This window comes from Mycteria americana, chromosome 1 (genome assembly GCF_035582795.1).
Source record: "Mycteria americana isolate JAX WOST 10 ecotype Jacksonville Zoo and Gardens chromosome 1, USCA_MyAme_1.0, whole genome shotgun sequence".
Taxonomy (NCBI): domain Eukaryota; kingdom Metazoa; phylum Chordata; class Aves; order Ciconiiformes; family Ciconiidae; genus Mycteria; species Mycteria americana.
Genome location: NC_134365.1, coordinates 17,534,667 through 17,548,946, shown reverse-complemented (window position 1 = coordinate 17,548,946; position 14,280 = coordinate 17,534,667). Strand labels below are relative to the sequence as shown.

The 14,280-nt window shown below is 40.6% G+C and overlaps 1 protein-coding gene across 2 annotated transcripts; it reads right to left on the bottom strand.

Moving 5' to 3' along the window:
• Window positions 1-505: 505 nt before the first annotated feature.
• Window positions 506-13,636, bottom strand: TRMU (tRNA mitochondrial 2-thiouridylase). Of its 2 annotated transcripts, none has more exons than XM_075492327.1 (11): window positions 13,512-13,636; window positions 12,839-13,004; window positions 10,532-10,638; window positions 9,849-9,971; window positions 7,764-7,936; window positions 6,723-6,776; window positions 6,113-6,179; window positions 5,185-5,285; window positions 3,974-4,118; window positions 3,652-3,734; window positions 506-2,413 (listed from the first exon to the last, which is right to left on the bottom strand). In XM_075492327.1, the coding sequence occupies exons 1-11, from the start codon at window positions 13,603-13,605 to the stop codon at window positions 2,267-2,269; spliced, it is 1,260 nt and encodes a 419-aa protein (XP_075348442.1). In that variant the 5' UTR covers window positions 13,606-13,636; the 3' UTR covers window positions 506-2,266. The 2 variants fall into 2 exon arrangements, with proteins under 2 accessions (XP_075348442.1, XP_075348452.1); XM_075492337.1 differs by lacking the exon at window positions 13,512-13,636 and adding an exon at window positions 13,267-13,482.
• Between the last annotated feature and the right edge of the window lie 644 nt (window positions 13,637-14,280).

Here is a 14,280-nt window from a genome sequence, read left to right as displayed (position 1 = left end):
TAAACCACTCTGATACCTGCTGGAGGGACAACACTGAAAGGCACAAGCAGTCCAGGAGGTCTCTGGAGTGCTGATAACTTCCTGACACAGATATGGAAGAGCTGATGAGGGGGGATTGCAGCATCTGTCATACAAGGAGAAGCTGGGACAGCTGGGGCTGTTCAGCCTTGAGAAGAGAAGGCTCGGGGGACCTTATCAGTGCAGGTTGTGGAGTCTCCATCCTTGGAGATATTCAAAACCTGACAACATGGCTCTGAGCAACCTGCTCTAGTTGCCCCTGCTTTGAGCAGTGGAGTTGGACTAGATGATCTCCAGAGGTCCTTGCCAACCTCTGCAGTTCTGTGAATTTTAAAAGAAAGTGAATTCTGAAGACACAGAAATGGCTGTTCTTTTTCACATCCTCACAGTTGAACCTACCTCTACCAGTACAGTATCAAACAACAAACATACCTGAGAGTGTTGTGAGATGAAGTAATAATAAAAATCACACTGGTATAACACAAAACATTTGTGAAGATTTTAATTGGGACATTGACTGGAAAACTCATATGAGGACAACGTGGAGCATTAACTCCTTAGTAATTAATTCCACATTTTGCAAAGACAGAAGTTTCAGGAAAGATAAGGAAAACATTAGGAAAACCACGTAAAAAGTCATGACCAGGACCCATAATACAACTAACCTAACACAAATCAGGAGTTGATGTGAAGCATGAATAGTCTTTACAGTTAACCTGCGCATGGATAGACACTCTGAAGACAGGCTTTTAAATCAAATTGATTTTGGCACCAGTGAAAAAGGATGGCTTTTTTTTCCCCCTCAAGCAGATCTACTGTTATGTCAAATAAATGCATAAGATTTTAACAGTCTAGGTTTTTTCCATAGGGCTCCCCTAACAGTGTGTTTAACTTTCCCAGACTAGCAGGTAGACACTGAAGTGTCTTCTCCCCCTTTTACTTCCACACTTGGAAGAAAAGAGACTACCTTTTACTTTTCGTACCAGAAGAAAAAAACCAAATTATTAGAAGATACTAAGACAACAGAAAAGGATGTACATGTAATCCAAGCCTTCTGACCTCCTGAAAAGATCTGGAGGTATTTAAAAGACATTTGGATGAGGTTCTTAGGGACATGGTGTAGTGGTGGACTTAGTAGTGTTAGGTTTACGGTTGGACTTGATGATCTTAAAGGTCTTTTCCAACCTAAACGATTCTGTGATTCTGTTCATAGTACAGCTTTCCTACCACCCAAATTGGATGCAAATCTCAAAATTCTGCACCCATCTGGACAGTTTGCTCCTGCACAGCTGTACTTTAGGGACAGTTACCTTCTACTACCATGTTGAAAGACAGGAATTAATTTTTGTTAACTCGCTGTAATAAAGTTTCATTACATGCTTAGGGTGTCCTCAATACGCACCCAATCCTTATAAGCGTAGATAATTTGGATGGAGGTATTCAGCTCTTCCTAATACCACTTCATTTTGACACGCTGCAAGATCCAATTATTATCGGGTCTATATTAAGTTAGCTACATAATAAGGAAATGCAGATGAATTTGCATTATTCTGAAGCACAACACCACATTCCCTTCTCCAGGAGACAAACCAAACAGCCTCTGCCCTCAGCAGTTAACAAAAAAATGAGTCAGTTGTGTGAAAAAATTTAACAATCAAGACTGTTTTAAAGCCCCTAGATTTGTAATTCTGAATCACGTAAACATCTGAAACCACTACTTAATACAGCTTAAGAATCCAAAACATTTCTTATAAAACTATATAAAATGAAAAATAAATATCTGTTGCTTGGAGTTCATTCAAAATGCTGAACTTAAATATCATTCATTCCTTTTACAGAGTTCAAAGCACAAACATACATTTACTGTAAAACAACATATGTACTTTACCTAGGGACAGGTATCTTCAAGTAAGAAAAAAAAAAGTATTTCACTTACGCATAAAAGATAGATTTATGATTTCAGACATTATTTTTATATTAAAATTCTTGTATGTGTAACTACTATTACAGAATGACTTTAAGACATCCCTTGATAAGTATTAACATAAATATCACCATCCAGTCCAGTAAAATTGTACCAAACTGGCTTTAGTTTTAAACCTGTTCAGTGCTAACAGTCAAGAGCTGGGACTCGATGGCCAACTGACCTTTAAAACATACAGATCAACAAAAAAAACCCGTTAATTATTGTTTTTATTATTCTCAGGCAGCAAATTCTCCAAAGTCCTTCAACAAACAAACCCACGTGTTATGTTGCTGGTTCTATCTTGTCAATCTCTTCCTTCTTTGGACCCTCCTCTCGGTTTTTGCCCTGTTGCATGGTATACACTGATGGGCCCATCCTTAGGATCTTCCCACTGCCCAAGCACTCATCACCCTTGTAGAACACAGCAAACTAGGAGGTAAACACAGGCAGAGTCTTTTCAGCAGCTGCAAATGGCATGGTGAGCAACTGCAGGCTGTGCAAGACCTGCTGGACAGCGAGTGTATTCACTTATATTTGTTCTGACTAAATCTTAAAAAAAAAAACAAAACCAAAAAACAGAAAACGCAAAGGATTTGTTGGCTCACATGAGTGTAAATATAAACATGTTGGTGGAAATTCTATCATGAACTCCTACAAGATTATCTCAAAACTCTTCAGTTACTGAGGCGGAATAGATTCTGCTGGAAAGCTTCCTTTCCCAAAGGGGACGACACACATAACATCATCTGCACCTTCACTGGACCTTCCCCAGACAACTGTGCCCAGGCTACAGTGGCACTTCTCAAAATAGGAAGGGGACCAAGGACTACTGGAGCAGATCATCTGGAAGGAAGTAACTGGAGGTCCCTGATGTGCTCAGCAGGTTCTTGCAGGAGAGGAGGAGCACAGACCTCCTGGCCTTGTCTCTACCTTGAGTAAAGAAGCCGGGTACAGGCTCAGCAGCTCCTGGCAGTCAGGGGCTCCTCATGCCTATCATCAGCTCTGGCTGGAGTCTTCTCAGCTCAGCTCACTTCTCTTAAGTGTATTCCTCTCTCCATTACAAATAGCTCTCAGACAATTTCCCTCCTGACGTGTCCCACAGACCCTCAAGTTTTGGGGAGGGAGAGGGAGGGTAGAACGTATGCTGAGAGAGTGCATGCAGAAAATGCTTGAGAGCCACTGGTTTACGATGTGATGGAGTATCTTTACATTAGCTGTGTTAAGGCATCACTACACAGTACCTCTTCTCAGTACTGTTCCAGGACAATGAAATTCACAGGACACACTAAACAGAGATCCTCACTAAACAGATTTGAACACTAAAAACGTATTAAGCAGCCAATTACCAAATGAATACCTTTTTAAATCTATTTCTTGAAGACAACAACAGATTCCATTTCTGCATATACAACTGATTACCAGAGATGTTTTCATGTATTTCTAATACTTGCAAGCCAGTTTCTCAGACTATATGGATAACAACAGACCATTTAAATCTAGAAACAATCTCCTTCAAAATAGTTGATCAATAGTCAAAAGAGAGCTAACTGCTCTCACATGCAAATAAATTAACTATTTTGCTCCAGCTAATAAAAACACTACTCTGTTTTATTAGCCAGATAAGCCAAAACACAAAAAAGGAAAGAAAATCACTTCTAATAACTTACCTGCCCAGGTGTGATAGCTCTTGCTGGCTTCACTAGTGTCACCCACACACTCCCATCTTGATTTAGAGTCAGCACGCAAGGCACTAGAGTAGAAAATGGCCAAACACCTGCCCATTAATCCTTATGTTCACATTAAAAAAGAAAAACCTTCATCACTAGGTTAAGCAGATATAAGTCAAGATACTACTACACAGAATTGTTTTATAAAGACGCTACAGAAACAGAAAGGCAAGCCGAAACATTTCAACTATTTCTGCAAAACTACACTGAACACACTACCACAGTTTCAAAAACTGAGTAAACCAAAAGAAGGTTTGATTACCCAGTGCCATCTGGTGCCGAAACCTGAAATGACATTCCATCATTTTATCTCTAACGAGCTCTGCAGGAGGTTCCTCTGCTATCCAGTGCACTCGGTTTGTCCGCAGTAGGTCTCTGTACAGAGCAGGGTGATCTGTTGATGGTGCCTTAAAATACAACATTTATTTAATGCTCATGTTTTTGCCAGAGAGTGTATAACTTGTAAAGTAAAGCATGAAATATAGAAGAAGCATCACGCCACATCAAACTGAAGGCAAAATGAATAAGAAAGCAAGCATTTAGTAGCACTTAATCAGCTTCCAGATGGAAGCCTTTAATGAAAAAAATAGGCTAAAGCAAGCCTGAATTATTTGTCAGTCTTCTGCATCTCAGAGTCATGTCACTTCTTGTATTCTTTTTCCTCCAATCATATTCCTGCCATCTTCAGGCTGAGTTCAGATATCTACTGTCCTCCTTATCCTACCTCAACAAGACGCTACCTCCCTCTTCTCCAATTTCTCAACTCAACACCTCCCCAACAAAGGCGCTGCACACACACAATCTTACTGTGTGGCATAAAAAAAATTTCTCAGTGGTCCTGCCTGTTTCCTCTCAACTCTCATTTGACTATGATTTTTTCCCCCCCAGGCCCATCAAAAAGTAGCAGAACACCTCATTATAATCACAGCAGTATCAAATAAGAATAACAACTGCATGAACAGCAAGAAACATTAATGCTAGCAAGCTGCAGAACTCCCAGTCATCTCATATGATTAGTCATTAACACATCAAATATTTGCAGTATTATATATATTCTGCCTCAGTTTTCAAAATGATAAAACTGTATTACTGGCTACTACTTCTTTTACTAGAAAAAGAAAGTAGCAATATATAGTAAACCAAGATAATACACATTTTATATACTGTGTCATAACTACAATAAAAACCCCCATGTTTTAGAGTAGAAAATGAGAGCTCAGTAGATTGGCTGATTCTTTTCAGCATTTGCCATTTGTTTGGAAAAGTTCTATGCCAAAATCTAAAACAATTTTCTACTCAAGAAAAGCCAGTTTGGACAAGATGTTTCAGATCTGCTGATGCTGCACTAGTTAGTTCTTGTTTCCCCCAAGAGGAAAGCCAAGAATTCTGCCCAGGTTAGAGTCACATTCCGTACAGCAGGAGTCACAAAATGCTTGCATTAGTCATTTGCAATACCCGTGTTAATTAACTCACCACAAAGACGTCTCCAGTGCTGACATCTTTGTCTACAACGAACCAAGCATCCTTCAGGCCTGCTAGTCTAGCCCTCTGGCCTATTGTGTAGAGGAACCAACCTAAAGAAATACGAAAATGTAATGCTGCTAGCAACTTTTAATCTTACTTTCAGAAAAATGTTAAAATAATTTCCCCAAAACTTTACCACTAAACAAAGAATAACGAACAAAGTTTTCTTAGAGAAGTGTGCCAATTACAAACTAAACTAACATCTACTTAAAAGTTTTCATCTGTACCTGAAGCACATGATTTCAAACTAATCCGTTTCAGTTGTGGTATTCTTAGGGTTTACAAAAGACAAGCATTTCTTTATTTCAGCTTCAATTTGTGGTTTTGCTATCACTCAGTCTCACCAGTTTCCCTTACTTTTATGTACTAGTAGAACATACTACTTCCATAAATTACTTGGGAGAGGAACTCGGTTCTGGCAGCTAGAACTGAGGCGAGCAAAGAAAGGACACACAGAAGGAAAGGAAAAGGTAAGCTGCCCATGTTTGGTGATGTCCTATTGTGCATCACTGAGGTGGCATGGTGTATTTTTTCTGCAAACTTTAGGTACTAAAGAATCTGGAACTGAAGCACAGTCATTTTTAAAGAATTAAATGAACAATGGTCTCTCAGTATTAAATTAACAGCCACCTAGTATCAACAGAGTAACCCTAATAATTATCATTTACTTTCCTGCAACATGGAACAAATAATCAAGAATCAGTTGTAGTTCAAGGTTCTACTACTGTATAAAGCAAGTTTTCCACGATTATTAGAGTTATCAAACTGGGAAAACCCTGTAGACTGGTTTGGAACGTCACAAAATTTGTCCCTCCAAATATAAGCAGTATTGTTTCATTTATCTAAAAGCAGTTATTAAGGTGGGTTAGCCAATTACCTTTGTGTGTTCCCATCACCTTCTTATCTTCAATGGAAACAAAGTTACCTGGTTGAGGTTCTAAATACTACCAAATAGGAAGAGATTAAGTCACAAGATGGCCCAAAAAAACCTTACAGTATATTTCAGGTTCTGTCACTACATTCTCTTGAAGTTGGAAAATAACTTTTCAAGAAGCAAACTCTGCCCAAGCAGCTTACTGCCTCTTCCCTGATGCTGCTTTAGAGAGAAAAGTAGGAAGGGCAGTCCCTATCAGCAGTAATTCTGGGCTTCACTCGCCCCATCCTCACTTATGCCAGGGGACAGCAGGATACAGCCATTTGCCCCTCTCACATCCCAACCGCTTGTCAGAGCCTGGCAGGCACAGGAGTGCAAGTTCACGCACTCCTTTCGCTACAGAAAGCGACTGTTCGCTGGTGGAGGGGCAAGATACTTCCTACAGGCTGTTGGCGTTAGCTTCTGGGTAGGCTTGGGACTGCAAAGGGATTTGGGGCATTGCTACTTAATGTGGGCCACAAGCTGTTGGAGATTTTTCTGTAGACAGTGTTATAAATTACTGCTGAAAACCAGAACAGAATATAAAGATTGTCATAGATTTAATGTTGCTCACCTCAAGTAGGAAATTTTCAAAGTTTCTTTCACCAATGAAACACACTCCCATACTCTGAAAAGGAAACGTGGTATCGAATCCATAAAAGCAGAGAAAAACATTTGAAATAATGTCTATTAATAATCTGTCCAAGATGGATTTCCCCCTGCCCCAGGTATCCCAAACTATGCTAGGCATCTCATAAAATAAACAAAACCACAACGTCTGCTCCAACATAGGTAAACTAATTCTATACAGTATCAGTGAGAGCCGTAAGCACAGAAGAGAAGACAAATAATAGGAAATAGAACACATGTTCAATAAATAAATACATTAACCTTGATGACTATATTGTATGTATATTAAAAATAGAAGTCTCTTTCAGATTAAAGTACAAAAGTAACACAAATTATAGAGTAATGGTACATCTCTTGAAAAAAACTTTCAAAAACAAACAGGCTTTCCTTTTCCTTTCAGTTACTGCCTACATTCTTCAAACGCCCATTTACAGTGTACAAATATAAACATTAAAAGTGATCAAGACAGCATCAGCAATATAATTGCTGCCTGCATTACATTTTTTTATGATCAACTCATGAAGTGTTAGTTCTCAGAGAAACAGAATTTTTTTTTTTCAAAGGAGTAACTGTGGAAAAGCAGTATGATCCAATTTCTATAAAGACATTGAAAAACAATTACAGTGAGGAAGCCTTTAAAAGCTATGGAAAATAAAGACCAAAAGCTTCTCACCTGCTGTGATAGAGAACGCTTTCCTTAAGGCTCACAGCATCCTAACCCATTCACCTTCACCTTAGTTCTTCTGAACTACTGAACTTCTGAACTACTACATGGTAGACAAATTATCTGCGAGCTAAAATACACAACTAACCACAAGCTCATAAAAGTACTTTTAAGCAAGCAGACAGCTATAAAGCTGCTTCCCAACCTATTCAATTATGGTGCTCAGAAACAGATTAATTGTCACAGATTAAAGTTCAAAACATTTAGGAAAGTCTATTCTAGAGAGAAATACAAATCAAAAGAGTTTAAGTGTTACCATGCCTCTTTTTTCTTTAGCACATGATGAAGGCCATGTTCCGCTGCTATCTTCTTTACAAAACTTTTTGTTAAATCCCCTAAAGGGAAAATGGTTTTCCTCAAAGCATCCTGCGAGATCTGACTTAGAAAGAAGGTCTGGTCCTTAAAGAGGTCAGCCCCTTGAAGGAGTTTCACAGCTGCAAGTGCAGAACACATAAGGCATCTCAACATAACCCCCTTTAGTAGTTCAACTTCCTTTAGTACTTTGTTTGACAATCAACATTTCAGTGTTATTATTTCAAAATATGTGTTAAAGACAGTATTTTTCAGGTTTTTCAAAATGTAACTGAAAATGTTTGGGCATTTTCTCACCACTAAAAAGATCTAGAAAGATTCTGATTTTGTACAACGCAGAATCTTACAAAGTCTTACACTGCCTCATCAATATGCATGTGCATATTGTGGCAATTACAATGCCACAATACTGCATGTGTCATTGGCAAGAACATCAACAATATGAAAAATGAAAACCATTTTCACATTTCATGTGAAAAAGAGAATGAAGACTCAAATATCTTAGAGTATACTGTTCTTCAAAAAGACATTCAGTTTTGCCCTGAAATCACACTGCTATAAATCAATGATTTGAATGATCAGCAGAGTTATTCCCAATGCTCAGAGAGGAGAGTCTGACTTTTTTCTTTAAAATAGATGAAGTCTCCTGATTGCCCAGATGAAATAAAATTGGTATAGTTTTTCATGTTCTGTCCACTCCCTTTAAGAGCTAATAGCTCTGCTGTTGTACAAACTCTACTTATGTGTTTCTTGACTCAAACTAACACTAACTACAGGCCAATAGTTCAGTCACAACTAGTAACACAAAATTTCAGTAACAGGGCAGGAAGCCTGCTTAGAACATCACAAAATACAACAACTGTGAATCCCAGTCTGGCACAAGTATAGACAGCTGGTCCCACTGGGGCCACTTCAACTTGCCAGAAATAAACTTAAAACAAAGAAACAAATAAATCGCCTTAAGTCCAGAACAGACAAATAAAAGCGGGGAAGCTATAACACAAAAACATCACTGTGGCAGCTTTGCATTGTGCTAGTTTGCAAGTTTCTTTCCCTTGGGGTATAGCATGCTTCTCATTATATATCAGAGCTTAATCTGAGTTACTCTACTGCGTTAGGGCCCACTGCAGAGCTATTTGGGAAACCTCCACATTGCCATCCAAGCCGTGATAGTGCCATGCAGAGACATACCCAAAACAGCATTCATCAAGCTGGCTTTGCTACTGATAACAAGAGACTCACTGCAGTGCTGAGATCAGCCTCTGATTATGTACAGCCACAGGCAGACTATTAAAGTGAAGAGCAAATCCTGCACTGCTGCTACTAGTACCTGTGCTGACCCGAGAATCGTAGCCTTAAAAATGTCTGCACATGCTGCACTTGCACTTTTCAATTGCAATATATGCAGAACCTTGATCTATGTGGGAAAACCAAGCTTCTATAGGAGAAGAGAGAAATAAGGCAGAATAGTTGAATTACTGAATGAGAACCTGATTTTTTCCAGTAAAATAACATCCAGTCCAATTACTGTATAAAAGTATGTTAATTTTAATGTTTCAAAGCCTTAATTCTAAATTCCACTTAAGCATATCCCCATGATGAATTCTATCTATACTATATACTGAATAGCCAAAGAATACATTCCCTAAAATGGAACATTAAAAAAGAAAATTTTACGTAAGTCACGGAAATACTTGATAAAGATTTCTTGAAATACGTCTCCACGGTATAGAAGATAGCCCTGTCTCCTTAATTCACATTACAGCTCCTCCAGAATGCTGATTACTACTGAAATGCTTATTCTTACCTCTGCACCTGGATTAGAACTCTTAAAATAGAAAATGTAACACTTGACTAGTCAGGGTAATTTTCAGTAACGTAAATCCCCTGTTTTGCGCAATCAACCTTCTACAAAGGCTGGGGTTTAAATGGTAACCATTGTGTGTAAGGCAACAAATTTCCCTGTTTCTGTGACACCAGTTTAAATTTCTCTTTCATATCTAGGATGAAATATGAAACGAGGAAACCACTTACTATTTCTAACTTCAAAACGGTTTCTGAAAAGCCTTTGTGGTCTTTTAATATGTTTCAGTTGAAACACTTCCTCATCCTCTAGTGAGGTCCTAGCATAATGCCCAGTAGCGATTGCATCTGCTCCTATCAAGAAAAAAAAAAACCAAAACACAAAGACACATACTTGAAATTCACAGTTTAAAACAGGATTATAAACATCCAGTAAGAAAAGCAGAAAGCAATGAAGGAAGAAAACCTACAGAGAAAGTCTTATACTAACAATAATTGTACTCCTGCTGTTTAAATAATGTACGCTATTCATCAGCATGCCAGCACGCGTGCTTTTGTACTTTAAGGACCACGTAAGAATGTAAAACTTAATGCTCAGGTCAATGTATGTCCCTGAATTAAATCTGTTCCTACACATGAGCAACCTAATCTAGTGGAAGATGTCCCTGCGCACAGCAGGGGGGGTTGGACTAGATGACCTTTAAAGGTTCTTTGCAACCTGAACCATTCTATGATTCTATATGTACAAGCAAACTTAAAACCAAATAGTTTGCAAATATTGAAATACCGCCACAGAGATATGTGAATTAGGCATGCATAGGAATTCATGTTTTTCCCCACCTTTTCAAGAATTTGTATCCTTTAAGCATTTCCATGGCACACACTCTGTACTGACACACTCGAAAATGCCTTACCAAGGTTATCCATAGCATAATGAAGAAAGTAGTTGAATTTGATGTGCTTGTTACACACAATATCAGGATTAGGAGTCCTTCCCAATTCATACTCTTTTAAGAGGTCACTGTAAAATAAAGATTCAAATGTATATCAACATTATTAACACTGCCTAATACTATCCGAGACCGAACGATCTGTTTAAACATGAGAACTTGAGACCCAGTCATACTAAGCATTTCATGTAAGAAATAAAATACCCATTCGATTTTAACCTGTAAAAAACAATGCTTGGAAGATTTTGTCCAACGTGCACTGAGGACATGGTCAAATGATCACTCACAATCTTGTAACTGTTGTTTTATTAAATTAATACTGCCTCAGGGGAGACATGGCTGCCCACTGTGCACATCCTACTCATCTCTTATGAAATACTTACTTTCAGAATTAAACAACCCTGGTTAATTTTTCAAAGTGACAGTGCAGTGGAGTACACACCAGGAGTTACTGTGTCTCAGCTGAATGGACAATAACTTATCTGCAATAATGCCACCATAAGCAGTCATGGGGCTTAATTTTATAGAGTTTTTTTCCTGTCTTTTTTTTATTTTCCCTTCAAGAAATTCAATTATTTTCTCAAAGTCATGTTGTAGTTTTACACTGTCGCATAATTAAAGTGTTTACCATTATTTGCTTGAAAACATTGAAATAATAACTAATGAAAGTAAACCAGCATACAGTGATGCACTGAGATATCAAAAGGCCTGATCACTGCATTATTTTGCTTGTCCTCAGTAGTGACTGAAGTCAAGAGGAACTGAGGGTATAGACTGGATTCAAAAGAACACCAGCAACCCCTGTATTTGGTTTTACTTTTCACCATCTGAAACAGAATCAATTGCTTCTTCCTTACCACGTTATACATTACATCCATAAATAGAAAATAAAGCAACATATCTTTTATTTTGTCTAACTCCTTCTTAACAGTTCTGAATTCAACAATTCATACTAATAATTAAATCACCTGGGTCTACCCAGAGCTGCCTCCCTCTTGCTGGCTCAGCACTGTACTCTTACAAGAACACAATACTCCTTTGTAAATACTGCAAGAGTACACTGGAAGCTTTATAAGAGACTCAGCATAAAGCCAGGCTCACATCAGTTCAGAACTTCAAGTAAAGTACAGAACCAGAGAAAAGGCAATGAAGGCTGCCTACTGAATCTCTGATGTAAAGATCTGAAACAGACTTTGCACAAGCCATGGGAAAGACAAGACCTGGAACAGTTCTCTTGATAAAAGGTGTTTTTTGATTAATAACCCTTTAAAGAGCGATCCAGAGGAGTAAATTCAAGGTTAGTGATGACAGTAATAATAATAAATGTTGAGAAGCAAAAGAAAAGCTGATCTTCTATGATCTTTTATTCACTGTCATTTACAGACACCCCATACCCCTCAAGAGTTTTGATAACATTTCTTCATTCTCTCACACCAGGAGGGAAAAATCGAGTGAACTTTCCCAGAACAGGGCTGTTTTCTTCACTGACTGTACAAAAGTTTAGTGCTCAACTTGATGTCACTTCAACATGAAGTAGAAGTAGCATGACTAGTTATTCCTCAGTTTCTTCTACGACAAGGTAACACCACCACTACTTAAAGGGGGATGATGAAGATCAGGAAACAACTTTTATGTACTTATGTTGAGTGCATAAAAGATAAATTATGTTGTTATACCAATACTTCCCTTCTTCTCCTGCCTCTCAAGAAAAACTCTCAGCTTTTCCTATGTAGAACTTTCTTCCCTTAAAGGGGAACAAATTCACAGAAAATCTGAACACCCTCTTTAGAGAACAGTTTCAGATTTGTTATACGTTTAAAGAAGCAAGGCTAGTTCACGATCACTTTGTGGTAAATTGGATTCAGTATATATTAACGTAAAATGCGCTGCATAAATTACACACGCGGACAATAATAGCACCCCATTAAACACTTTTTTCTCAAGTTGCAATAAGGTTGGGCCAGTATGCAGGAAGCAGAAGAAATGAGCTGCAACAAAGCAATTGCTACACACTCGTAATAACTAGGGAGGAATCTCCTATTAATCTCAAAAATAACAAACATATCAAAACCAACATATAAATTCTGATCTTAAATATGAACGACAGAAAAAATAATTCCTCCGATATTTAACAGGCTTCAGTACTTTCTCTTAGAACTGACAATACTGCAATAAGTTGCCATTACCCATTATCTGTCCATCCTTACTTTTCACAGTAACACGGTACTACACCAATATACTGAAAGACCACCTATTTTAACGTGTTTCTACCTGAATACTTCATTCCAGTATTCTTTCACGTAGGAAACCTGGTGAAAAGGAATATCCAGCTTCTGACAAACCCGGTAAGCATCTTCGCAATCTCTGTCAATGGAGCAAGCTCCTTGTTCATCCAGAGGGTCCCAGTTCTTCATAAAGACGCCTGTCACCTGGTAGCCTGTGCATGAAGGTAAGAATGACTTACAAAGTGAAATTCTTACAGCCTGGACCCAAGCCCTGCCTTTTTCAAGACCTGCTTGAGTAACTGCTTCCTTCAGAAGATGCGAGTAGCCCTGCACTAAGCAAAATCCTAAGCCTTACAGTACAGTTACCGTGGGGCTGTTTGTTTTTTTCCTACAGCTAACACAAAACCGAGCGCTTCTGGCAACCTAACCCGACGGTATTTCAGAAGCCCGAGTTGCGCCCGTCCCCTCCTTTACCGCTCACTGCCGCCGCCCCCCGCGGTGCCCGGCTCTCCGAGGCGCCCTGCCCGAGGTGGGGCTGTTCCACCCGCCGGGGGAGGCGGGTGAGCGCGGGGAGGCGCCGGCCGGACTCGGACGCGCGGGGAGCGGCCGGGCAGGGGGGCCGAGAGGGGGCCGAGAGGGGGCCGAGAGGGGGCCGAGAGGGGACGCGCGGCCCCGCAGCGCCGGCGGAGGGCAGTGCCCGGCCCGCCGCCCTCACCCACCCCGGCGGCGCAGCAGCAGGGCGGCCACGGCGCTGTCCACCCCGCCGGAGACGGCGCAGGCCACGCGGCGTCCCGCCGCCGCCGCCGCCAGCATCGCCCCCGCCCCACAGCGGCCGCGGCACCGCCGCTTCCGGCCGCCCGCCCCGCCCTTCCGGCGGCCCAGGGCCGGGGCGGTGCGGCGCCCAGCGGCGCCCGGGGGAAACGTGCTGCCCTCGGGGGTTCCGGCGCCGAGCAGGAGCGCGGGGCACACCCCTTTTTCTCGCCGCAGCACCGCGAGTAGCGCGGGCGTTAGCACCGGCGCTTATGAAGGCCCGAACCGGGGAGGGCTCTCGGCGCTCTCCCCTTCACTGCCTAATTCAGTGCGTGCGGCCGGCCCGCACCGCTCCGGCCGGGAAGCGGGGTTCAGGCCGTCGGCCGCAGGAGGGGTAGGGCGGTGTCGGTGTCACGGCACATTGTTAAACCAAGCCAAAGGGGGGAAAGCAGAAGAGCTTTGTGGCCTCAGCCACAGTCTCTAGTCTCCAAGATGGGCTTGTGCCTTCAACAGTTGTGGGCTACTCCTGTGTGCATTTTCATTTCCATTCACCTCCCTGTATTTAAAAGCTCCTTGTGACAAATTTGGGTAAGAAAGCATTTTTCTAACTCTTTGAGAGTGAGAAAGTGCGAGTCTAACCTTCAATGGGCAAGACTAAACCATGTGGCAGGAACAAGCTGTTGTTTTCTCCTTTGAATCACACAAATTCAGCTGTTGCTGTTCAGTGGAATACACTAG

Excerpts from the sequence above, each read along its gene's own strand:
- TRMU (XM_075492327.1), bottom strand. The coding sequence starts at position 13,605 with ATGCTGGCGGCGGCGGCGGCGGGACGCCGCGTGGCCTGCGCCGTCTCC. Across the intron at positions 10,639-12,838 it reads TACTGGAATGAAGTATTCAG|TGACCTCTTAAAAGAGTATG; the intron begins GTAGAAACACGT and ends TTTATTTTACAG. Across the intron at positions 2,414-3,651 it reads GAGCTATCACACCTGGGCAG|TTTGCTGTGTTCTACAAGGG; the intron begins GTAAGTTATTAG and ends TTTACCTCCTAG.